Source organism: Furipterus horrens, unplaced genomic scaffold, assembly GCF_987537825.1.
Source record: "Furipterus horrens unplaced genomic scaffold, mFurHor1.1.pri manual_scaffold_1, whole genome shotgun sequence".
NCBI classification, from domain to species: domain Eukaryota; kingdom Metazoa; phylum Chordata; class Mammalia; order Chiroptera; family Furipteridae; genus Furipterus; species Furipterus horrens.
Window position 1 is genome coordinate 131,572,327 of NW_028327171.1, and position 27,658 is coordinate 131,599,984.

At 35.8% G+C, this 27,658-nt stretch overlaps 1 protein-coding gene across 3 annotated transcripts in view; it reads left to right on the forward strand.

Annotated features, from left to right (window-relative positions):
- Nucleotides 1-2,998: 2,998 nt before the first annotated feature.
- CCNT2 (cyclin T2) overlaps nt 2,999-27,658 on the forward strand; it is a 53,290-nt gene continuing 28,630 nt past the window's right edge. For all 3 annotated transcript variants that reach the window (XR_016511395.1, XM_090279449.1, XM_090279456.1), the window contains exons 1-2: nt 2,999-3,185; nt 3,925-4,006. Coding sequence is in view for 2 of the 3 variants with exons in the window: in XM_090279449.1 (XP_090135575.1) it covers nt 3,028-3,185; nt 3,925-4,006 (240 nt within the window). In the remaining variant the exon portion in view is untranslated. The remainder of the gene's footprint in view (nt 3,186-3,924; nt 4,007-27,658) is intronic.

A 27,658-nucleotide genomic window follows, 5' to 3' on the forward strand; every position in this document is an offset into this window, starting at 1 on the left:
CCTTCACACATATCAAGTCTGTCACAAACACAATAAATTCTACCACTTTTATGTCTTATTTCTTATCTACTTTCTTCCTTATGGCTTCTAGATAGTCAGGTCTTTACCGAGACTATTGAAATAATCTCTTATTTATACCCCCGCCTGAGCTTGGTCTGGTATAATCCATCTTCCACTCTGGTGCCAGAAGAAATTTTCAAAGTACATATCTGATCATATTACTCCCTCTCTCAAAATTCCTTATGACCTAAAGTGGTGGTTTCTAGCTTTGGAAATTTCATTGATCAATATATCCCCCTTTTAAAAATTACACCTGTATCTCTTAACAGAGCACACCTCTCATTTTAAATTGCAATTTTTATCTTCCCACCAGAATGGGACTTCCTTGAGAGGAGGAACTGTGCCTTCATTCACTCATTCATATGCACTCGACAGTATGTATTGCGTGCTTGTTAGTACCAGGAACCATGCTAGGTGCTAGCATGGTAAATGAAAATAAACATGATTCCTGCTCTCAATGGTGCTTATAATCTAGTTAGGGAGACAGGTATCAAATAAGCAACAAATCAATATAAAATTGTCCTTTCCGAATTGAACTGCCTTTGATCCTTTGTCAAAGATCAGTATACTGTATTTGTGTGGTTCTGTTTCTGGGATCTCTACTCTGGTCCATTGATCCATGTACCTTTTCCTTTACCAATATATGCTGTCTTCATTACTGTAGCTTTGAGGTTGGAGAGTAGTCGAACTTTTTCTTTGATATTATGTTGGCTATTGTGGGTCTTTTGTCTTTCCACATAAACTTCATGATCAATTTGTTGCCATCTATGGAATGACTTTTTAAATTTTGATTGATATTACATTGAATCTATAGATCAAGTTGGAAAGAATTGATATCTAATGATACTGTCTTCTAATCCACGAATCAGAATAGTCCTCCATTTATTTCTTCTTTCATTTCCTTAATCAGAATTTTGTATTTTCTACATATAGATCCTATACATATTTTAGATTCATACCTAAGTATTATTTTTGTCAACGGTATTGTTTTAAATTTCAAATTTCAATTGCACATTGCTGACATATATTGACTCTTGTACATAAATCTTGTATTTTATATCTTGCTATAATCACTTATTAGTTCCAGCTTTGTTTTACACTGATATTTTCTACATAAACAATTGTTATCTGTGAACTAAATGAGTTTTATTTCTTCCTTCCCAATCTGTTTACCTTTGTTTTTGTTTTTTTCTTATTTTATTAACTAGGTCTTCCAATACAATGTTGAAAGTAGGGAGAGGAGATATCCTTGTCTTAGCAAGAAAGTTTCTAGTTTCTTACCACTAAGTATAATGCTAGCTGTAGGGTTCTTACAAATGCCTTCATCAACTTGAGGAAATTCCCTCTATTCTTAATTTGTTTTTATCATGATGAACGTTGGAGTTGGCATTTTATAAACTTCGCTTCAAATCATTCCTGGAACTTCTAGGAAGCATAAGATGTGAGGCCGGCAAGGTACGTAGAAATGGAGTTATTTTGACAACCATAACTGCCTACTGCAACCAAATCAACAGCTGGATACTGTAGTGTACTGGGGACAGATGAGCATAGGAGCCCCCAAACGACGACAAAAGCCTGAACTTTTAATCAGGAACTCACTTAAAAATAACACCGGTTGCCTTTTAGAAGTATGTCTGACTATACTCTGTACTGTTAAAATTATAAATTTAGAAAATTTCATACACAATAGGCGTTGGCTCAGAGCCACAGACCTACCCATGCTCTGTGGTATTTTCTTACAAGGACTTTTAAGTTAATCAACGGATATGTGCGGTGTAACTGCATTGAATACTAAAGACAAAATTTTTACGCAGTCTCTCTTCTACTATCAGCTTCCCCTTTTAAAAAAAGATAGCAGGGTTTAAAAACACTATTGACATGGACTCGAAACTTGTTCTAGAAAATCAGCTCCTCTGGCGCCTAATTGCATAACCTTTGGCAAGTCGTCGTCGTCGTCGTCGGCAGCCGTCCGTCTCGAGAGACAATGGTGTAGCTTCTTAAGAGTCTATCTGCACCGCGGAGAATGGTTGTGCAGTCCGACTCGGGAGTGACACGGTATCTGTCTCCTCCCGTGTTGAATCGACATCTTGCGATGACGCTGGAGTGTCCTCTCCAGTGAAGCTGAAGCTACAGAGCCTGGGCAGGGTGATATGGAGGGTCTGCTGTTGCCCATGCAGCAGACCCCCCCTCTCTTCACAGCTGAAGGGTCCAAAGCAAGTAATGAACAAAAAAACAAACCAATGGCCTGAGTGATTGTGGGAGTCAAAGAAGATAATGTTGGAAAATAAGCACTCAAGCGCGACATACACATAGAGCGTTATTTCTTATGCTCTGTTTCCCAGAGCCACCGGTTGGGCAGAGGCTGTCCTGCGCCTGGGAGTCCAGACCCCGCGGGCCAACGTTAGAGAAAAGTAGAGGCTCTGGCGGGTCTCCGCGGAGGACGGTTTCTTTCCTTTTAAAACGTCACCACACTCCTGACCCAAGAACCCGCCGACACTTCGGAGCCCACCGCCAGGCCCTACAGCGTAGCCACTCGACCGACTGATAGATCGATCGCCCGCCCACCCGCCTACTTACCTCTGTCGCCACCCTACTCTACACCAACCCCTTCCTTCTCTCCCCCCCGCCCCCGGCCCTTTGCTTAGCCAATCCTAAATCCGGCATGCACCGCGCCAACCTTTTCCTTCCGCTGACCCCCACCTTCGGGCGCTTCCAAATGACAGGCGGCGCGGAGCATTATGGGCCCGGACACGAAAGCGAGGCGGGAGCGGAAAAAAGAAAGCAAAAGACTGGCGAGAGCCGGTAGAGGGGCCCCCGCGCATGCGCACGGCGACGGCGGTGGTTGAAAAGAGGCGGGGCGGGGTCTACGGCGGGCGGAGTGGGGCGGGGTCGCGAGGCCTTGGCAGGGAGTCCGCGAGCCGGCAGGGGAGGGGGGTGGCCCTGGGAGCGGGCGGTGGAGGAAGTGTCATGGCGTCGGGCCGTGGAGCTTCTTCTCGCTGGTTCTTTACTCGGGAGCAGCTGGAGAACACACCGAGCCGGCGCTGCGGAGTGGAGGCGGATAAAGAGCTCTCGTACCGCCAGCAGGCGGCTAACCTTATCCAGGAAATGGGGCAACGTCTCAACGTGTATCCTTTCCTGTTCTTGGCCCTCCGCTGATCACGCCCTGTGCCCCTCACTACTGGCCCTGTCTCCGGGCCTGGTGCCCCGCAAACATGGCGCCGGTGCCTTCGGTGGGCCTTGGCCGCGCCGTAAGGGAAGGCAGTCTCGGGCTCGGCAGGCCGCGAGCGGCCAGCGGAGGAGGGGCGGAAGAGAGGAGTCCGGGAATGCGGTATGGGAGGCTGCGTTGTGTAACCTGTTCGGGGCCGCGTGTGGTGTTGGCGGGGTATGGGAGTGCCGCCAGGGCGAGACGGGAATCAGAAGGATTATCGCAGGAAAGAGGCGGCAGCTTGGACTTCTCTTCCGGGAAGGGGTTGAGAGGTAGGACGGTTAGGATACCGAAAGGCGTCTTAAGTGTTCAAAGTCTTTCCCCCTCGCCTGTTTGGTGGCGGTCCTCTTGTCCCTTGGGAGCCCACTGAAGGTCTTTATGTTCCTGGCGTGGTTTTGTGCAAATGTGCGCGCGCGTTTCAACTAGTTGGTTTTGAGTTTAGCCAGTCGTACCTATTGATAAACCCTATCTGGGCTCGATTAATAGTAATGTTAGAGTGAAGTGCTCAGAGTTGTTACTACTATTCATTTCACGTCGACCTTCACCATCTTGCGGAGTTTTATTTTATTAGTTTTTGTGTGAACGGGGATTTTCCATCAAAATTGTTTTGGAAATGACATCTTGTTTTTCTCAGATATTTCCTAAATGTTACGGTTCAGATCTCAGCTTACAATAAACACTGCGATTGTTTATATGCACAGGTTTTATATGTACCATTCTTTCACCAAATTCAATAGAAATGTAAGTACTATCTTATTGTCTGTTTTAAATACAACCAAATTTTAACTAAGTCGATACGCAGGAAGAAAGTTGGTTATGGATTTTACTTTTGGATTTAGTGTTCTAAGTTAACAGTGAAGGTGAATCTCGTGATGAATGTTTTACTTCAATTGCAGAGTTTCTGGGTGTTTTGGGTTTTTTAAATTTGTCATTATAAGCTGCCAGACACTGCTAGGCTCTGCCAGTTCCTTTGAACTAAAAGATAAATATGAGACATTTCTTTACTGAAAGGATTATTAACTCGATATTCATTTAAATTTTATACTTAAAATTTCAATAATTTCAAATAGTAATGTATAGTGTTGTTTGGGCAAGCCCAGTCATTCTGTTGTGTATCTTAACTTGGAATTACATTGTTTCAGATATTGTGACTAGGGCTTAATTTAATTGTAACATTAGTTTGAAATGATCTTTTGAAAGAAGTATTTACCAGAAATATTTCACTTGCTATCACAATAATTCCTTAAGATGCCAAATATTCCTGTTTATCACACATCAGCATTAGTTGTCTACATAAATTTTTGGTGATTCAAACGTCAAATCTTGCTTCAAACATTGTGTCAGGGATGTGTGTGTGTAATTTTGAAGTAAAACTTACTCTCCCATACTTAGGCACTGATTTTAAGCATAACCTATAAATCTTGGCAAATTTAGTAATGATGTTTAGTTGAAAGTTTTAAGTAATGAAATATGTGAATTTGGTGTCTTCTTTTCAGAGTAAGATACAGAGTGTGTTGCATCTGTTAACAAAGAAAATTGTGTATTGTTAGAAATATTTAACCCTACCTTAATTCTCACTGTATTTTTTTGGTCTTTTTATCACAGCTATTTTTAGAATGCTATTTCCAAAGGTGTGTGTAGAAAAATGGGCCAGGGAAGACTTTATACTGTTTGTGGATTGTCATTAGGACGTTTTTGCTAAAAAAAAAATCTTTGAAACATCCTTAAAATATTTTTTAACTGAAAGGAAAAGCTTCATAATTTAGATTGATTCCTGTTTTAACTTCTTCTGATCACCAGTCTGATTTGGTTTATTAGATCAGCATATAGGTTTATCTTGAACCATATATTTATGTCATTTTGGTATCTTGCATTCTTTGTTGCTTTTACTCTTTTTTAAATTTGATTGATTCTGGATCTGTTTCCATTTTCCTAGTATTTCTTGTGCACAGAACTTAGGTCAATGATGGTGTTATTTAAGAGAGGAAATCTTTTTGGCAATAACATTTAGATTGAGAAATTGCGTTTTTATGTAAATTGTCTCCAATGGCAGTAGTGAACTAATGAATACTATTATAAATGTGGCTTTCCTTAAGTAGCCCAGGAAAATGCTGGTAGAAATCAAAAGTCAAAATAGTTCTGGAAATTCTTTGTGTGGCTACAGATACCCCATTTGTGAATCAGGCTTACTTTTCTACTTCCAATAAATTATTTCTCTAAAGACTACACTTCTCATTTTGAACCCTCCCTCTTACATAAATTTGTCTATGGCCTGGTTGGTGTGCTTTAAAACAACTATCTTGCTTACAGCTAAAACTCACAACTTTAACTTAAAGTTGACTGGTGAACTCCAGGTCACTTGCATTCTTACTGGCACTATTTTATTTAAATGCCATTGTTCAGTAATTTTTATTACCCTACTTAGTGTCTTATATGTGTGCGGCAGTAAACTTAGGCATTTTACATTGACTTATTATTAGCAGGATAATTGAAATCTGGTGTTAATTTCTATTTCAAAAAGTAATAGTGCACCGTTCATATCTAATTGTTTTTTTACTTTTGCTGTTAAATCAAAAGTTTTATATTTGTGTTTGTGCACTTACATCAGTTGTACAGCCACACTCTTTATCTTTTTTTCCCTATTCTTTGGGGTTAAGGGGGTGGTCTCAAATTGAATGAGTCACTTTTAAATTCATATTCCCCTTCATCATTGGGAAAAAGGTTGTAAAGGTTTATAATGGATTGTGATAATAAAGTAAACTTATGAAAAGCATGAGTCCTCACAAAGTAAGCTGAACATCATTCAATATATTAAACCCTAACAAGCTTAAGTTTTAAGATGCTGATGACAAACTATATCTAATTTTATAATAAGTATCGTGCATTAATTTTAAAAAATTTTACTGTTTATGTGGCTTCATTTTTCCCACATTGATAAATTCTGAAAGTAAAAATTTCTATAAAACTCAAGTGCTATTGTATTGAAGGATAAAATCAGTTTCAACATGTGTGTGACCCAGAAAGACTTTTGTCATTGAGTTTTATTGTCATTTTCTTTTGGAGAGTTGGATCACTATCAGCAGTAAATGACTTTTGTATGTAACATACTTAGATTAATCTGCCCTTTGCTCACTGGATGCAATGAGGTTTATTTAATTGGGATTAGTAATTAAAGAATGGCTTTGCTGGATTAAGCTCAATAGAAATCTAGTCAAGTAGAAAAGTCCTGAAGGCAGCGGTACCTCCAAGGTGTATATTGTGAAAAAGCATCCCCCTCAAGGTCAATCTTAGAATAGATATTGACCGAGTTTCTCTTTAATTTGGTTAGTAACTCTGCTTCTTAATTTGGTTAGACAAGTTTATGATGCATTTGCTTTTTATATTCCAAGTCTAATGACTTCTTTTAAGATCAGTTGTAAAGAGTACACTTTTTCTGAGTATCTTGTTGGTCATGGTATTGTCATAGCACCTCTACTTCTCTTTGTTCCTTTGCCTCTTTGGAGCTGCAGTAATCAGAACTATACTTTATATGCCAAATTTAAGTTGCTGTGATTCTTTTGAAGGTCCCAAGAGTACATGGTTGGTTAAGGACAGTATTTATTTAATAAGACTAATGATTTTAAGGAATGGCTATAACAAATTCTAAGAACGAATGCATCATCTATCTCATATATGAGTTTGATTTTATGCATCTAAGTTTGGTCAGCTGCTATACATAAGCAAACTTGTATTTGCTTGTGCTAAAATTGGATTGCCATTTTTTCTTAATTATTAATATAATCTTTTCTCAATTGACTTGGCTCTTGACTAGTAGATACCATTTGAAAATTGTAGGTTATTTTCTCTATCTAGAAAAGTGCTCATTATCTCTGTTCTTTGATAATGCAGTGTTCGCTCAAAATTTTTTAAATTGATTTTAGAGAGAGAGAGGGAGGGAGGAAGGAGAGATAAACATGGATTTTATTGTTCCACTTATTTATGCATTCATTGGTAGATTCTTATATGTGCCCTGATGGGGGAATCAAACCCTTTTTTAAAAGTAAATTTTATCCACTTTCCATTGTACTTACTTATAATCATTGCCTTTTGTGAAAGAAGACATTTAGGGGGAATTGGTTAACTAAAGGGTATTGTTTTAAGTTTTTATTGTGAAAGCTCTAGTATTTCTCAAACAAAGCAATGTAGATAAAGTTAAATGTAAAAATGCCCCCTCCCCTCAACAGCCATACACATATTCAAACTACAAGCTAGAAGGTAAGCACTGTAAAGAGCAGGGTTTTTTGTTTTCTTTCTCTAACTTTGCTTACTTGTATTACCAGTACCTCATAGAGCAGATATTCAGCAACTATATATCAATAGAATGGATCAAATATTGTTACCCCATAGTTCTATTGAATGAGTCCTTATATTTTCCTCTATATACGTCCTCCCCACAGACACACTTACAATGATTTTTTTTTAAATTAAAAACTAATGCAGGCATAGAGTAAATGAAAACAATACAAAAAAGGATATGATAAACTTCCCTCCAATCTAAGTGTCTAAGCCTCCTACCCTACATGCTGCTAGAGTATTTGTGTGTCCTTTCAGGAAGACATCCTGCTTGTTCAGGCATACATGTATATATATTTTTCAGCACAGAAAATTCTCCCAGTACCTCAGTACCCCCCGCTGCCATCACCGCACACAGTTCTTACATCTAGCACATAGCAGCATGCAGAATTGGACTCACCCTATTTGGAGTTATTAGGTGTGGCTACTTCTGGGGAAATAATATTTAAGATGGCACCAGAAGGGATAGTATATTTAGATTGACCCAGTGGATCTAAACTGGGGGCAGTTTAGCCCATCAAAGGACATTTGACAGTGTTCAGAGACGTTTTTGGTTTTTGCAAAAGGAAGAAGGGCTGCTGATCGCATCTCTTAGAAGCCAGGTGCTGCTAACTATCCCACAGTGCACAGGACTGAACCCCATAACAAAAAGTTACTGGTCCAAAATGTCAGTAGTGGTGAGGTTGAGAAAACCCTGCATTAACCTAAAGAGTTAAATGAGTGAAGGATACTAAAACTATGTTACTTTTCACTAGATTAATTTTGAGTGCTTGGTGAATTTCACCTGTTCAGTAAGAAATTGCCTATTCATATCTAATTCTTCAAGGACCTTAAGAACAATTATCACATTTGTGATTTTTTTAAACTGAGGATTTTAGGAAACATTTTGAAATTTAAAGTTTAAATTTAGTTTATAAATGAATGTTTCCTTTCTGTGAATACTGTATTTCTTAGCTTCTTGTTAGAGTTTAAGAATTTGACACTATATTAATAAATATATTTTTCTAATTTTATGTTCTTCTAGTTTTAATTATGTTCTAATTTTGTTAAGTTTGTTAATCAAATCTGCTAGCCTTAAATTTTGCTGTATTTCATGACCTTCATGCTTATCTGGAGGTGAGTGTTGCCCTATATTTACTGATGTCGTGGGAACAGTTCTTGGCTTTTTGTTGTTTGTTTTTCCTTCTTAGGTTTACTTTGGTATGTGGTTCTTAAACACTTATTTGAAGTTGATACACTCTTTCTTAATTCAGATAATCACAAGCAAAATAGTTTGTCTAAATTCACACACCAACAGAGTGACAAAAGCAAAAATCACAGCCAGATCTAGACTCCATAGCTCATGCAGTTATCATTATGTCTACCTCAGGTATCTATTTCTAGAAATCTCTTCATAACCCTGAGATTTCTCAATGAAAGCAGTATGTGTTAAAGCTTTTGTTTTGTGCCAGTTGTGATTCACTAACTACCTGCATCAGAATTATCAGGATGCTCATTAAAAATATGCTTTACTGGACTGTGCTTTAGACCTATGTAATCAGGATATTTGTGGTGGGACCTGGGATTCTTTGCCTTAACAAGCTTCCTCGGTGATACTAATAGCTGCTCAACTTGAAGACCATTGGTCTAAATTTTGCTTTTTCCTGTGAGTCTCATAATCCATTAACGCTCTGTTATTGTGAAATCTGAGTGGTGGTTTATATTATAGTGCACTTCTACTTAGTTTAATAAAGTAATTAGTTCAAGGATAATCTTATGTTCAGAAATCCATTAATACTACTCGGAAATACTGCAGTACTATCCAGTAGACCTCTGCAATATGAAAGTATTCTGTGCCTTTGCTGTTCAAAACAGTAGATGCTAACCAAAAATATGTTTCCTGGATTATAAATTTGAGATTATTAGACTTAAATTCTTTTTTAACTATAAATTGCATGGATGAAAATTTAAGATCCTGCTATGTAAACAGACACTTTACTTATCTCAGCTAAAATATTAACCTCCTGAGAAAACAGATGTAGTTACTAAGTGACTTGTCCAAAATCTAAGCATCCATTATGTGATTGGTATTTGAACTCAGATCTGTTGCCTAATGCCATGCTGTAGTTCTCCCACTTTTGTCCTACTCTAATATGATAAGAAATAGGGCCCACTAACAATTGATGCCTTTTATTTCTGAGGAAATGAGTAGACAAGTAAATGAAAATACTCTCAGATTTTGATTTGCTTATCTCATTGCACAAAATCCAGTAAAGTTCTTTGAAAATTAGGCCCGTAATTCCTCTTTCAGCCATACATCGGTCTTAGCATTTGTGCATTGTGCATTCCTTTTTTTTTTTCCACTCTTTTCCTGTATGGTGCTTTCTCTTTTTCATGTGACCATGGTGTGTCGGGTTTTATGACTCAGCCAAAATTACAACTCTTCATAAAGCATTTTCCAGATAACTCCACTCTTCTAAGTTTTTATCTCTCATCTTATCCTTTGCGTCCTATTCACATCCTATTGTATTCCATCTATTTGGTGTCCTTTAATGCGGAGGCAAAATCATGCATATATGAGGTGAAGTGCTTATTATTATTATTATTATATTATTATTATTATTATAAAATATAACAGAAACATACAAAACCACCAGATGTATAGCTTAATAAAGTATAAGGCAAACAACTTTGTAAATCACACTCAATTCAAGAAACTGCAAACTACCCCAGAAGTGCCTCCATGTGCCCCATTTTGCTATCAACCTCTTCCCTCCACAAAGTAACAGTATCCTTATGTTACAGTAATCACTTTTTTCAGTTCATAGATAGTTTTGCCACCCAACTCTGAATTCCTAAATATCACAGTTTAGTTTTGCCTGTTATTAAACATTTGATAGGTCTTTTAAGTTTCTCAATATGCAGGTTTCTCCTCTTCCTAAATTTTATCTGTTGAAAAACCTAAGGCATTAGACCTGAAGTTTTTCCAACTATGTGGAATTTATTCATTGTGTACTCATGGTACAGTTTATCATGTTCCTTTGTTCTTGTATTCCCTGCAAATTGCTAGTTGGATCCTGAAATATGATCAGATTCCTATTAGATCCCTTTGGCAAAAGTACAAGTGGTGTTAGGTTCTTTCATCAGGAGCTACCTAATACCTGGTTGTCTCTTTTTGTGGTGTTAGCAGCTCTTGGTATTCAATTCCTAGATCCTTTTATTTATTTTGGTACTCTACTTGTCATTTCTTATTCATTTCTTAATTGGAGTATTTTTATAAGAAATGCTGTGATTCATATACTATTTGGACACCCAGTGGTACAGTTCATATTGGAAAGGGAGAATAAATACTTGTTTCTTGCCCTATATTTACCATCTTCATTGAGATAATTCACATACCATACGTTTCTATTAACAGTGTACAGTAACCTATTAAAAGTGTACAGTTGAATTTTTTTTTAGTGTACTCGCAGAGTTGTGCATCAGTTTTAGAAATTTTCATCACCCGAAGAAGAAACCCCACGCCCTTTGGCCCTCTCTCCCAGTCTTCCCTTCAACCTATTCTGGACATTTCTTATAAATGAAATTATACAGTATGTTGTCCTTTGTGACTGGCCTCTTTCACTTAGTGCACATTTTTAAGGTTTGCCTGTGTTATAGCATGTATCAGTACTTCATTTATTTTTTTTGAACAACTTCCATTATACCACATTTTATGTACATTCATCAGTTGATGAACATTTGGGTTTTTTCTACTTTTTGGCTATTAATATTGCTGCTATGAACATTTATATATGTGTGGACATATATTTTAGTTTCTCTTGGGAAGGAATTGTTGGACCATATGGTAACTATACCCCAATAATCTTGAGTAGCTTCTTCACTATAGCAACATATTACAGGCTCATCTTGTACATTTTCTGTTCCATAGCTGGAATGGCCATTTCCTGAAGAAATTTGCTTTAAAAAAAGAGATTTTATTTATTCGTTTTTAGAGAGAGAGAGAGAGGGAGAGAGATACATCAACTGGTTGCTTCTTAACACACCCTCAGCAAGGAACCCAGCCCACAACCCAGGGATGTGCCCTGACTGGGAATTGAACTGGCAATCTTTCAGTTCCAAGGTCGGCACTCAATCCACTGAGTCACACCAGCCAGGGCAGAAATTTGCTTTCTTTTAGTAGCAAGTAGCATTTCAAGATTCCAGCTTGACACTAAGTTACTTATTGTTACTATGTTGGTCTTGTTTCTGGGCATCTTTAATGAATGGTGAGAAAATACATAGTACATTAAATATATGTTTAGCTACTATTCTCAAATTGGCCCCCATCATTTCCAATAAATGTCTGTTAGCGGCTACTTTGAGGTTCTTCTGTAATCACATGCCCTGTTATTTTACTTTGCTTCTTGTTGCATAGATGCTGATACTGTGCAGGTATTGTGGTTACACAGTAGTCTGCTTTGTCCTTACCCGTTTGTATTTCAGACTTCCTAAGAATGTCTCCTCAAATGATTTGGTTATACATATCCCTGGGTTTTGATTTTGCTATCTAATTACTCTGGTTTTCTGTGGGAATTTGGGTATCACCTGTCACTGTCTTCTCAGAATTCCTCAGGTAAGACATTAAAAGCTTATTCTTAGCAGTAAGAAACCAGAGCTAGAGGGTAACCTATTCAAGTGGGTATAGGACAGTGACAGTGCCAGGGGTAATACGGAAGAAAATCCTAGCTGGAAAGGACAGCTGGTTTAATCAGGCCAGGTTGTCTCCAAGCCAGAAAGAACTGCTGAGGCTTGATTCATTTGGTGAAGTTCATTGGTAAGTGTCTATTCTCATCACTTCCATTAAGGTTTTTCTGAGCTGTGCTAAATTAACACATCATTGACCGGCAATTTTATACAAAACTATCCCATATCACTAGCTATTTTTTTGTAATTGAATGTGATAATGAAACAATCTAAATAAACTTCAGTATACTTTATTTATACATAATGTTCTGAAGTGAAACTTTGTACGTATCTTCTATGTAATTTTTAATAACTTTTTTTGGTATGAAAAACTGTATAGCATTCACCTACGTACAATGGTACACAACAGGTTTTGCAAATATATCTAGTTTTGCTGCACTTCCCTTTTGAAGAGCATACTCTACATGTTCTAGTGGGATTCTTCTTTATGCCAGTGACTGTTTTTTCTGAAACGTGGTCTTTTTGTTTCCCTGAAAGCCTGAAAGGGGTATCTTTGTAAGGCGCTCTTTTAGAAGTACTGGAAGAAGTGCCAGGTTCTGTACTACATTCATTTGAATCATCATATCCATTCCCTAGCAACTTCCAGTAGAAATTGTTTGTATCTCATGTTCTTTTGTAAATTGTAGTTAGAGTAAATTTTGAATGCATTAAATAAAGCACAATTGATCAAAAAGAATGCTACTTTTTTAATACCATTTTAAGATACTGCTGTTCCCCAAATATGGATCTGCTTGATCAACCCCTTTTAATGAATTTGTTGTAATCTAGCATGCATGTGGGTTTAACTGTCATCTGTAGAATTCCTCTTTCACTTCCCAGTAGATTTCATAGAAGCATTGTCAATAGTTGAGATCATATGCAGTAGCCTTTTGTCTTTCCACGTGAAAAGAAGAATGTGTCCTATCAATAAAAATCATTTCCCCTCTCCAAAGATTCTTTGATTTTTCTTTTAGTTCTTTTGGCAAGCCCCATTCTCCCTTATAGTACAACAGACCAGTGTTTTCTTTTCCAATAATATTTCAGTAATAGACACACTGTTATAGTAATTATCCTGGTATAAACATGATGTCAAGAATAAAGATAGAGCTCTAAGACGGAGAATATAGTTTCTTGTAGCTTTTCGCCTTCACCTAAGTAGATTTTGAAATTGCAAATGTAGCCAGTCTCACTTTCACAAAGCATTCTCACTAAAATTCCATATTTTGTTATCTTTGCCAGATTATATGTTCTGAAGCTGATATACCCTCTATATGGTAACATTGCTTCACCTAGGAATAACTCCTGTTTAGGTCTGTACAAAGAATGAAATTTTGGAATAAAGTAATCCAAAACAGGCCTAATTTTGTAAAGTCTGTCTTCATTAGATGTAGCTTGTGAATTATCATTAAGATGAAAAAAAGTAAGAATTTACTCAAATCTCATCCTGGTCATAGTTTTAGGAAATATGGTCACTTCAAGCAAAGAGTCCGTTTACCAGTAAGCTCTCCAATTTGATTTTTTTGTTTGTCTCATCAATATCAATAAACTTAGAAACTTTTTCATATTACTAGTGGTAACTTCTGTCCATGGTAAAGTTTTAGCAGATGTTTTATAAACTTTTTCCATTTGGTGGTGGTATAAATTGGTTTGAGAAGCAATTAAATAAAAAAAATCATCATCAAAAAGTAAATCCATCACTTGACTGATACTCCGTGGATCACTAAATTCGACAGTTATACCAGATTATTTGTATAATCCTCCAAGGTTGGTTTAATGTAATTTTCTGTCCACTCTTCTTCAGAATCACTTTGACTACCAGATACTATCACATCTCTTTTTTACCGTTTTGGTGGTCTGATAACAGATTCATAACTATCTTCCAACAGACTGTTGTCTTTCAAATCTCTGTTATGTACTTCAAAGTCACTTAGACAATCAGAAAAAGCATTTACATACAATTGGCAATTTTTGCAATACTAAAATTGTGATAAAACCTGTAATATCTAGAAAAATAATTTTTTATAAAGTAAATAATTGAACACGATTAAGAAAACTTACAAAATTCTATATTACTCTCAGTTTTAAGAATTGTATAAGCTTATTAAGTGCAAACACAAGTTAACTTGTTAGTAGTCAACAATGTTTGGGCTTGAAAACCTGCATTTTTTTGTGACCTGTCAACAGTGTGTTAACATTGAGTGGTACATTGTCAATAAAAATGTAATGAGTTGAGCAAGCAGTAGTAGTTATGTATTAAAGCATATAATAGTTGTTAAATTCCAAATCAGACAGTACTTAATCAGAGTTTTTTAATTGAACATTGTTTAATCTTGATGCCATTCTGGTAAAGGAGAAGGATATATTTAGGTTAATGATTTAGAATTTCATACGGAGAAATCTTAAGTGTTCCACACATACACTATTCTCTCACTTATCGCAGGTATTACGTTCTAGACCCCTACCCACCCCCGTGATAGGTGACAATCCACGAAGTAGGAACCTTACATTTATTTTAGTATTTATATATATTTTAAGGCTTTATAAACCCTTCCCACACACTTATAAACCTTTCCCACAACCTTATTAGCCTTTTCCACACTTTTATAGACACTACTTATGTTCTTAAACATATTCTACACACTTAAACCTACGTAACTTTAATAACATATGTATATAGTACCGCAAAATCCCACAATACAGCGAAAAATCCGTGGTAAGTAATTAAATACAATATTTTTAAAAATCCTGCCGTACAGTGAGGCTGCAGTAAGTGAACCATGATATAGAGAGGGACTATTGGACTCTGTTCTGAAAAAATAAAAATTTTCGAATTTCAAAAATCTTATGATTGCTGCTGGGAAGGAGTGCTGTAACAGCCTGTATGGTGGAGTTCTCAGGTTGTATAGATATTTCAGATAAGCAATATTGTTCTCTTTCTGCCAGAACTTACTAAATAAAGATAGTGATAGCCACAGAACTCCTGACTGATCAGATAAATATTCAAATTGTTTGTGCACTATGGTTGACTTGTCAGTAACCCCCAGTGTAAAATATTAATTTAGGAAATAGAAAAAAGAAGCAGCTATAGATACAAAAGAATCAAAAGTAGTTTATGCAGTAAAAACTCACTAACCCTGTAATTTAGAGCTATAAAATGAAAAGGCCATTTAAGCTACTATTTCAGGATGGCCACGTGAGCTTATTACAGGTTTTTTTTTTTTCTTCTAAAATTTACAGATGGAATATTTTAAAGGGCAATAAACTTATAACTCTAATGAGAGTAGAGCCATCAGAAAATAAGGTAGTTTAGTAAGTGTTTTGAACTTGAGGAAAATGGTAGAATAATATCAGGTGGAATAACACCTACTACCTAAATATGCCCAAAGCATGATAATAGAGGGAGAAGAAATCCAAGGATTCTGGGCTTGGAATATGCAAGTGTGATGAAGGCAGAAGAGAGAGGATAGGCTGAAAACAGAATAATTAAATACCAGTATAGCAGGAAATCAGATTTTAATTTATGTATATTAAGTTCATTTGTAAAGCTGCATTAGGCAAGTTACTTAGCTTATGAAATATAACATTTCTCAGGGTAATAACAACATAAAATTTTAAGCATCCAGCCCACAGAACCACATCTGAAGTGGTCTCTCACAATAAATTCAGTCTTGTAGTACCACTACTGAGCATTGGACTCCATGACTGCACAGATAACTAATGCTGGCGAAGGTTGATGATGACTCTGAGAATGAACCCTCTGCTTTCTGATTCTGTAAATCACTGCAGAATCAAAACTCCAGGATGGTGCAATGATTAGTTGGACCTGCTTCCATGTGCATGCCTTAAATGCCAGGTTACAGAGAATATAAGATGTTTTTTCTCTTTAATTTGTTTTGTTTTTATAGAGACCGGTTTCTGCCACCAGTGTTTTTTAATTGAGCTCAGATATTTATCAAGCAGAACAGCCAAGTTTAAACATTAAAAAACAACCAGTAATTGTTAAAAATGAGGAAGAAGTAAATGGGAGCTGTAGATAATATTTATGTGTTAGAGAGAATTTTATGTAACTATGAGTTATATAATTTTACATAATTTAATGTATGTATTTAATCAGAAGAACTGAAACTTAAAAAAGGTTAACATAGATGATGACTGGTTTCATTGTTAGTGTAGGATGAAGAAGGTAGGGGAGGAAAAGATGGCTTTTCATTACAAGTTCTTTCCTACCTGACTTCATCACATCTATGTACTTGATAAATTTTTATTAAAAGGAATGCATTTGATCAGAAATTTAAAGTCACACAAAATTAAGGGAGATTGGACTAAAGGTCTGCCTGTTTTCTCGACTCTAACCCCAGGATTCCTTGAATCTGTGGTATTTATGATTCCAAATCACATTATTGACTCTGTGACAGTTTCTGGAAGCCCCATCTTTTTATCTGACATTAGTCATCAAGGAAATGAAAAAATCAAAACCACAATGAGATAACACTTTACAACAATAATATGGCTATAATCAGGCAGTCAATAAAAGTAAAAGTGAGGAATGTGGAGAAATGGAACCCTCGCAAACTGTTATTGGAAATACAAAGTAGTGCGGATACTTTGGAAAATAGTCTTGCAGTCCTTCAAATTGGTAAATATAGTTAACACATGACCTAGCAGTTTCATTCCTAAGTATATACTCAAGAGAAATAAAAATATGTCCACATAAAAATATGTATAGGAATGTTTATAGCAGCATTATATGTAATAGTGCAAAAATGGAAAACCCAAATGCCTGTCGACCAAAGAACAGAATAACAACTTGTGTCAATCACAGAAGGACAAATACTGCATGATACCACTTGTATCAGGTATCTAAAATAGTCAGCTCTTAAGAAGTAGAAAATAGAGTGGTGGTTTCCAGGAACTAGGGGAAAAAAATGAGTCATTGCTCAGTCATTCAAGATGAAAAAGTTCTAAAGATCTGCTTTACAATAATGTGCATGTAGTCAACAATACTGTACCATATACTTATGTTTCTTACCATAAGAAAAACAAGTGTTAATGGAAACATGAAATTTTTTACAGAGATAAATTTGAATAGCCACAAAACAACAAAAAACAGTTTGTTGTATGTGCATACAATTGAGTATTTTTAAGCCATAAAAAGAAATGTTTATAGGTGCTACAACATAGATGACCTTAAAAGCATTAAGTGAAAGAAGTCAGTCACAAGAAAACGTACATATTACATAATTTCTTTCATATAAAATAGAACAGTCAAATCTATAGATGGCTGCTTAGGGCTTGGAGGAATAGGGGTAGAGCTTGATATATCTAAACGGATTGGAATTTCTATTTTGTGGTAATAAAAATATTCTAAAATCGAGAGTGGTAATAGTTGCACAAATATATGAATACACTGGAAACTATTGAGTATACACTTTAAATAGATGAATTGTATGGCATTGTCACCCGAGAAGTGGTGGTGTTCTGAAAACCTAGTTCTTGACCTTTCAAAAGAAAGATTTCAGGCTAGAGACACAGATAGAAAAGCAGGCAGAAGTTTATTGGCAGAAGGAAAGTGCAGTTGAAGATTTCCAAGCCAGCCACTCAGACTGAACCAAGTTCCCTCCTCCTCGTTTACAAACTGGGTTTTTATGCTGACTTGAACTTCCCCACCCAATTCCCCCTGCCAGTTTGTTCCTGCCCATGCATGCACACATCTCTGCCAGTAGTGGGCAGTCTTACACCTATGCTGTTCATGATTGAGGCCATGCACATGCCCCTTATGGGTGCGTAACTGCCCTACACCGAATCTGGAGCAGCCAGATGTCTAGTTATCAGCTGATTATGTTTAAGGTGATACTTCCTTTTCCCACTGTTCCCTCAGTTATGTTTAGGGTTGATATTTTCCTTTCCCTATTTGTCCCCTCACTCAGCTCATGCCTAGCTAGCTACCTTCTCCTAACAGTATGAGTTTTATTTTGATGAAGCCATTATTAATAATTTTTTAAAATAAATTAAAAGATAAGAAAACACATGGGGTTCTTATAACAGTTCATTTGAAATTCTGGGTTGGCCAAAAAGTTTGTTACTTTTTTTCCATTCGATGGCTCTTTGTTGTCTTTAACGTGATTCAGAACAATTTTGTTAGATTATATTGTGGCAGCTGTCATATCAGCATGCATTTAAAAAACATCAAAATTGGTGAATTTTTGTGCAGCCATTTTAAAATAGAAGATGGAAGAAGGTAGCAACATTTTCATCATATGATGCTTTATTATTTCAAGAAAGGTAAAAACAACTGAAATGCAAAAACAGATTTATGCAATGTATGGAGAAGGTGCTTTGATTGAACATGTCAGAAGTGGTTTGCGAAGTTTCTTGATACTGTCAACATTTTGGCCAAATAATTCTTTGCTGTGGGGCTGTTTTATGCATTGGAAGATGTTTAGCAGCACCCTTAGCCTCTATGCACTAGAAGCCAATAGTGGGAGATAGCCAACATAATCAAAATACCCAAATCAGTAATGTTACTGGTGAAAATGAAAAATGTATCTTTTATTGTGTTTTATGGAAAAAACTAAACAGACTCTTTGGCCAACCCAATACTTCATGGAGAAAGGAAATCGGCTAGCAGCTCTGGCACTGGAAAAAGAAAGGTGAATGTACGTAGACACAGAAAAAGCAATATATGAAGTAATTACATAGTTTATTAATGATTTGACTCAAATTTACTTGTGGTAAAATCTGTAGACATAGCCACTGAGTCTTTAGAATAAACCAGTTTTAAAGTAGTAGTGTCTACTGTTGTCCTGGAGTCCTTTTAAATGATTTGACTCACTGAAAGAGTGGAGGAACTTGCAGTGTTTTTTCTCCAAAAGTAAGTATAACTTTGGGAAAATAAAAATATAAACAGATTCTTTTCTTAATTCAGTAAACTGATTCTCAGATCCATAAAGGAAAAATAAAAAAGGACTATCCAGGGAAAAGAAGTAATACTGGGGAATTATTCTTATAAAATACTGAAGTATGTTGTGAAGTTATAGCCAAAAAAAGTGTGGGTTTTTTTTTTACAAAAATGTATATTTATTATGTTTCAATGTTTTTACATCATTTAGATACATAGTCAAACTTAGTCATGTTAAATATAAATTAAACACAAAATCCCTGACTGGTGTGGCTCAGTTGGTTGGGTGTCATCCTGCGAAGCAAGAGGTCACCAGTTCGATTACATACCCAGATTGCAGTTCAGCCCTCAGTTGGGGCGTGTGTGAGGGACAACTAATGGATATTTCTCTTTCTCTCTTTAAAAAAACTATTTTTTTAAATTAATTAAACAAAAAATTTGTAAACGAGTCAACAAAAATGCTGGAAAATAACTCCAAGCCATAAATACTTATCGACAATGTACACTGGAATGATGAAACCCTCTTAAAGCATCATACCCTGAAACTTGTTAACTTCAGCCAAATGTAAATGTTCAAAGAAGAAATAAAGGGCAAAGTGATGGAATAGAAACAAACAAATGGCTATCCTCAGTCACTTTAGGAGTTGATACACTGGTCTCCAGACTATCATTTAGATGTACTTAATTAGGTATAGGTATAAGTGTTTCTAGGAAGATAAAGATGATTTTTTAGGAATAATTTACTTGAAGTTAAATTCTGTTAAACAAGGAGGAGGATCTTTCTGGGAGTTTATTGATAAACATAAAACTTATGTAATTTTTTTTATTGATTTTTTTTTTTTTTTTCAGATTGATTCTGAAAAGAACTGTAGAAAGTTTTCCAAAAAGCTTTATGGTTATTTTGAAACATGGTGTTCTATCTGACTAATTACAGATACACTCCATCTGACTGATAGAGTGTATTGACTATATATTACACAAGTCTTTATAAAGTCTTTTTGAAGCACTTTTATTTTTCAATATTAGATGATTATAAAATATTCAAATAATTCAAAGTTTTTCCATGCATACACATACATACATACATGTCTGTTAGTCTTTATAGTTCAAATGTTTCTATGGTGATCAACCCATTTGTCCTAGAACTAAGACAGCATTTTGTACAATATGATAATGTGGTGCTTCTAACCTAAATCTGGTCTTTGAATACTTGTATAGGCTAAGGCACACAAAAGTCTTTGTATAAAAACTGACTTTTGTAATTTATAAATTGACTTGGCAGTTAGAACAGGAATTCTGAAGATGTTTTTTAGTACATAAAATAGGGTAATTTTTTTAAAGTGAAGAAAAAAATCTGTACATTCTACTATAAACATGTATACGTACTCTAAGGAATGGGGGAAATGGTGGGAACCTTCTTAAACCCTACTATATTGGGGGCATTAACTTAATATTTTATACTTTAAAAGGTTATGGTTCTAGTTACAAAGCTGGCATACTAAGAGCTCCTTATATGATCATATTTATTAAGGAAATAAATGCAGTGTGACTTTTTCTCTAAGGTATTTGAGTCTGATACAGAAAAAGAAACAATGACTAGAAGTTCACCTACTTGTTCAGCATTAGTGTTAGTGCTTACAAGACAATAGTTATTCCACAAACATTGAGTGCATGTAATGTGACAAGCAGTATGCAGAGGTGGTATTTATTTTCTTTTAAATAAATAAGACAGTGCTTTCCCTAAGGGACTTACATTCCAGTGAGAGAGCAAAAAGAAACATGCCTGTCTAATGTGGGAATGACAGCAACATAAATTAGAGGCATTTTGTGATGCCTGTGACCATTTAATGCATTTAAATTTGTTTTTATATAATTTTAATGAATTTTATATTCAGAATGCCAACTGTGGGTTTAAACTTGTGCTAATATATATATCACCACTAACTAGAAGTGGTTAATTTCCTGTTTGGGTGCTGGTTTGGGCTATGAACCTATTAAAAGTAATACCAGTTAACTAATGGGAAGTATAGACATTTGTATCTATTGACACATAAAGTGGAATTCACATTGGAATTTGTTCTATAGGGAAGTGTGCAATTCAAACTAATTTTAAATTCAGGACTCACTTAGAAGTTGAAAAAGTAAAAATGATTCTTCTCTTGTGAAGAATACTAAGCTCATAAAAACCGACATAGTTCCATTCTTGGGAAAAAAGCAGCTAATAAAACAGGGAAAGAAAGTTCTGAATATTTGGGGGCAGCCTTTAAATGTGTTGATTCAGAGAGTATACCACATTTTTTCAAGCTCCCCATGTGCAAAACATAGTTTGTATTTATCTGGTTCAGTGATCGGTGTTTTGAAAGCCTAAAAGGAGTAGCTATTTGAGTTAATGATATGGTTCATTTACCTTGACTTGAGCATAGTTCAGATTTTTGTTAACCAAACAAACAAGTTAATGGTTTTCTGAAATATTTGCATAATTTAAACTACAGAGTGAATCATTGTTTGAGAAATATTCTGAAAATGAAACCTAACTTTACTTTTAAATTAACAAATGGGCAGTGAATTTATACGTGGTTACATGTTTACTAGTGTTCTGTGATCAGGCTTTTGGTTTCCTTGATATTTCTTTTGTCGATGTGTATACTAAAAGATATCTTTAACATTAGCTTCTTTTTTTGGACATTGTTGAGATATATATGATTCATATACCATAAAATTCACCTACATATAATGTATAATTCTGTGGATATATTTACAGTTGTACAAGCACCATCACAGTCCTAAGTTTATATTTTTATCCCCAAAGAGAAACCCTGTATCAATTAGTAGTTCACAATTTCTTTGCCCCTCTCAACCCTGGAATACCATTCTCTGTCTCTTAGCTTTGCATATTCTGGACATTTCATATGGCTGGAATTATGCAGTATGGTCTTAGTACAATATTTCCAAGATATCCATCTATAGTGTAACATGTATCAGTTCTTTCCTTTTTTACTGCTAAATAACATTCTATACTTCATGTGTATAGACCTCACTTTATTTATCCATTTACCAGTTTATGACCATTGGGATTGTTTCTGTTTGGAGGCTATCGTGAATAATGCTACTGGGAACATTCATGTACATGTTTTTGTATAAGCATATGTTTTTATTTCTTTTTGATATATATGGGAGTGGAGTTGCTGGGTTGCTTGACACTAGACCTCAGTAATCTTGGAGAACTTTTTATTCTTACCCAGGCACATGCATATTGATTTTAGAGAGGAGGAGAAAGAGAGGGAAACATCCATTAGTTGCCTCAAGCACATACCCTGACTGGGAATCGAACCTGTGACCTTTTTGGTTTACAGGATAACATTCCAACCAACTAACCCACACAGCCAGGGCTTTGGGAGCTTTTTAAAAACGTTTTGAAAAATTGCCACACTGTTTTCCCAAGTAGCCACACTATTTTACCATCCCACAGGCAATGTCTAAGGGTTCCAATTCCTCTACTTTGTCAACACTTGATACTGTCTTTGTTAGTTAGTTTGTTTTAAAGCTATCTTATTTTGGCCATTTTGTTACTGGGGAGTCCCAAATTAGGGGGCTCCCCTCCTCAGTTCTTGTCTCACTTGAAAGAGATGAATTCAGGTGAGAGATAGCACATATAGTGGAAATGAGATAGTAAGTTTATTTATGAAGTACACTTGAACTTGAAGCTACAAGTGGGCACCCAGCTAGTCTTGAGTGCCCCAGCTATGGGATTTTAGGGGTTTAATGCCTGTAGCCAGCTTTAGATTCCCTTTCTTGACCTTGGGATTAATGTATAGTTTCAAAGGCTTTCTTTCCCAGATAATGGAAATGAGACAGAATTTCAAGGGCTCCCCTCCTCCTGCTCTATCATGGTTTTTCTTGTGATTTTTCAGAACACCTGACAGTCTTACCTGACCAGGCTCAGGATTGCTGAATTAATGAGTGAGACTTATCTCCCTCCGTGCTCTCTGCCTTGGTTTGCTATCTGTCCTGCCTATCAATTCTAGTAAGTGTGAAGTATCTCAATGTAGTTTTGGTTTGCATTTCCATAATGACAAATGGGATTGAGCATCTTTACATGTGTTTATTGCCTATTTGTGTATCTTCTCTGGAGAAATATCTGCTCTGATCCTTTCCCCCATTTTAAAATGGTGGGGTCTTTTTTTATTATTAAGCTGTAAAAGTTCTTTTTTACTTTCCTGATGGTGTCTTTTGTGGCACATGCATGTAATCCGTATTTTTCTTCTGTCACTTGTGCTTTGATGTCATACCTAAGAAAGCATTATTAATAAGTTTTATAGTTATAGTTCTCACATTTCGGTCTGTGATCCATTTTAAGTTTTTGTTTATGGTATAAAAGCTTCACCTTTTTTGCACATGGCCATACAGTCATCCAGGCACCATTTGTTGAAAAGACTTTGGGTCTCTATTCTATTCTGTGATAGGTATGTCTTTCCTTATGCCAATATCACACAGTCTTATTTTTTAAAAATAACTTTTCATTTTCTAATTATAGTTGACATACAACTATTATTGTTGTCTATTATTTTAGTTTCAGGTGTACAGCATAATGATGAGACATTTATACAACATACAAAGTGATCACCCCAATAAGTCTAGTATTCATCTGACACCATATAGTTATTACAACATTATTGACTATATTCCCTATGTTGTACTTTACATCCCCTTTGACTGTTTTTGTAATTGGTATTTGTACATCTTAATCCCATCACCTTTTGCACCCATCCTCCCATGTCCCATGCTATCTGGCAACCATCAAAATGTTGTCTGTATCTGTTAGTCTGTTTCTGTTCTGCTTGTTCTTTATTTTGTTTTTTAGATTCTGGATATAAGTGAAAACACACAGTATTCAATATTTGTCTTTTTTCTGTCTGACTTATTTAACGTAACACCCTCTAGGTCTGACCATGTTATCAAAAATGGCAAGATTTTGTTTTCTTTTTGGCTGAGTACTATTTCATCGTCTATATATGTCGTACGTCGTCTTTATCCAGTTGCCCATCATTGGACACTTAGGTATCTTCTTGGCTATTGTAAATAATGCTACAGTGAACATAGGGATCCATATGTCTTTTTGAATTAGTGTGTAGAGTTTCTTCAGATAAATACCTAGAAGTAGAATTGTCTCTTGTATAGCCTTTGTTGTCAAGTCTATTTTATCTGATGTAAATATTGTTAAACCAGGTTTGTTTGTTTCTTTGTTTGTTTATTTATTTATTTTCCATTTTCATTGGCATGAAATATCTTTTCCCGTCCCTTTACTTTTAGACTCTATCTTGATTTGAATTGGCTGTCTTGTGGGCAGCTTATGTATGGGTCTTGTTTTCTTATTCCTTCAGCCACTCTGTCTTCTGATTGAAGATTTTACTTCTTTACCTTTAAAGTAATTATCAGTAGGCATGTATTGCCATCTTATTCATATTTTTTATCTTTTTTCCTTTTCATCTTAAAGAAGACCCTTTAACATTTCATGTGATACTGGTTTGGTGGTGCTGAACTCTTAGTACTTTCTTTTTTGGCAAGCTCTTTATCTGTCCTTCAATTCTAAATGATAGCCTTGCTGGGAAGAGTAATCTTTGTAGTAGACCCTTGCTTTTCATCACTTTGAAAAATTTTACCAATCCCTTCTGCAAAGTTTCAGTTGACAGTCTTATAGGAAGAGCTCCCTTGTAAGTCACTTTTTTCTCTTGCTACTTTTAAAATTCTTTGTCTTTAACCTTTGGCATTCTAATTATTCTTAGGCTTTGGTGTGGGCCTCTTTCAGTTCATCTCGTTGGGGACTCACTGCACTTCCTGGACTTACGTTTAAATCGGTTTTCAATTCCTTGCTCTCTTCTTTTGGAACACCTATAATGTGAATATTGCTGGTACACTTGATGTGTCCAAGAGACCCCTTAAACTATCCTCTTTTTTCCCCCCCTTTTTGCTCTTCTGATTGGGTGTTTTTCACTGCCTTGTCTTCCAAATTGCTGATTCGATCTCTGCTTCATCTACTCTACTGTTGATTCCCTGTAATGTATTCTTCATTAAGTTATTCTTCATTTATTACTGGCTCATCTTTATGTTTCCTGTCTCCATTTTTATGTGTCCTATCTCTTTGTTAAACTTCTCACTGAGTTGATTTGTCCTTGCCCTAAGTTCATTAAGCATCCTTAAACCAGTGTTTTGAACTCTGTACCTCGTAGATTTTGTTAGGTTCATTTTGTAGAGTTTTGTCCTGTTGTTTCATTTGGGACGAGTTTCTTTTACTCCTCATTTTGGCTGTCTCCCTGTGTTTGTTACTGTGTTTTAGGTAGAGCTGCTACATCTCTTGGTCTTTGTAGAATGGCCTTATGTTGTAGGTGTCTTATAGGGCCCAGTCACACAGTCTCCCTGGTCACCTGAGCCAGGTGTTCCAGGAGTGTCCCCTGTGTGGGTTTTATGTGGTCTCCTGTTACAGTTGAGACCTGATTGCAGTTGGCACTCTCAGGCTGATAGGTGCAAGAACTGACCTAGACTAACGGGAGGAGCTGTCGAGCAGTATTCACTATAGTGGGGCTCTGGTACCTGCTCTTTGTGTGTGTCATTTGTGGAGGTGGTTGAGTGGCACTCTGATGCAGAGCCACAGTCTGATGCAGTTACAGTCTACAGTCTTGATTACTGTAACTTTGTAGTAAATTTTGAATTTAGGAAGTATCAGTCTTCCAATTTTGTTCTGTAAAACAGAAGCTAAGATTTTGACAGACATTCTGTGAATCTAGATTAATTTGGGGAATACTCCCATCTTCACAATATTAAGTAATCTGTAATATTAGTTCTTATTTGTTTAGCCATATGAAAGAAAGTAGACTTTTTACAGTTTATGTAGAATATTTGAATATGTAATACTAATGTGCTTGGGAGATGGTAGTAGCTGAGTAATGGAGAAAAAAGACAACTATGAAATACTAAGTGTACTTTATAATTATTTTTATTTTTGTAACAAATTCCTGAAGGTGAGGTACTCTTAAATAAATAAATTTTAATATGCCAGAAAGTATTAAGCATATTTAGTATATTTAAGTGTAGTTATGGAATTCAAGCCTTCTTCTCTCAATTAGGACAGTTTTTCAGCAATTCCGGATACTAGTATATTTTAGTTTTTATTAAACCAACACTCTTTTAAATGTAATTCTATGTCCTGAATAACATTCAGCCTGAATATATTTTTTAATTCTCAAGATAAATCATCATATATTGAGAGTATTACATTCACATATAATTATATGAGTAAAAAATAATAATCCTGGACCAGGTGACTTCACAGGTTAATTTCACCAAACATTCCAAGAATAACTAACACCTCTTTTTCTCAAATTATTTCATAAAATTCAAGAGAAGGGAAGACTCCCAAGCTCATTTTACAAGGCCAGCATTATTCTAATTTCAAAACTAAATAGATATTACAAAGAAAATTATAGGCCAGTATCCTGATTAACAGACGCTAAAATCCTCAACAAAATATTAGCAAACTGAATACAGCAATACATCAAAAAGTTCATACACCATGACCAAGTGAGATTTATTACAGGAATGTAGGGTTGGTACAACATTTGCAAATCAATAAATGTGGTACACTACATAAACAAAATGAAGGATAAAGAAAAACACACGATCATACCAACAGATGCAAAAAAAGCATTTGATAAAATCCAGCACCCATGTATGATAAAAGCCCAGCAAAGTGGCAATAGAGGGAACATACCTAAACTTAATAAAGGCCACATATGACAAAGCCACAGCCAGCATCATAATCAACAGGCAAAAACTACAAGTGTTCCCCTTAAGATCGGGAATAAGACAGGGATGTTTGCTTTCACCTCTCATTAAACATAGTACTGAAAGTCCTAGCCACAACAATCAGATAAGAAGAAGAAATAAAAGGCATCCAAATTGGAAAAGAAGAAGTAAAACTGTATTTGCAGATAATGTGATACTGTACATAGAGAACCCCAAAGTTTCCACCGAGAAACTACTAGAACTGATAGATGAATTCAGCAATGTAGCAGGATCCAAAATTAATATCCAGAAATCAGTTGCATTTTTATATGCCTATAACGACCTAACAGAAAGGGAGATTAGGAAAACAATCCCATTCATAATTGCTACAAAAAACAAACAAATATACCTAGGAAGAAACCTAACCAAGGATGTAAAAGGCCTCTACTTGAAAAATTATAAGACGCTGAAGAAAGAAACTAAGGAAGATACAAATAAGTGGAAGCAGATACCATGTTCATGGATAGGAAGAATTAATATCCATACTACCAAAAGCAATCTATAGATTCAGTGCAATTCCTATAAAGATTCCAATGATGTATTTCACAGAACTAGAACAAATATTTCAAAAATTTATATGGAACCACAAAAGGCCCTTCATAGCAACAGCGATCCTGAAA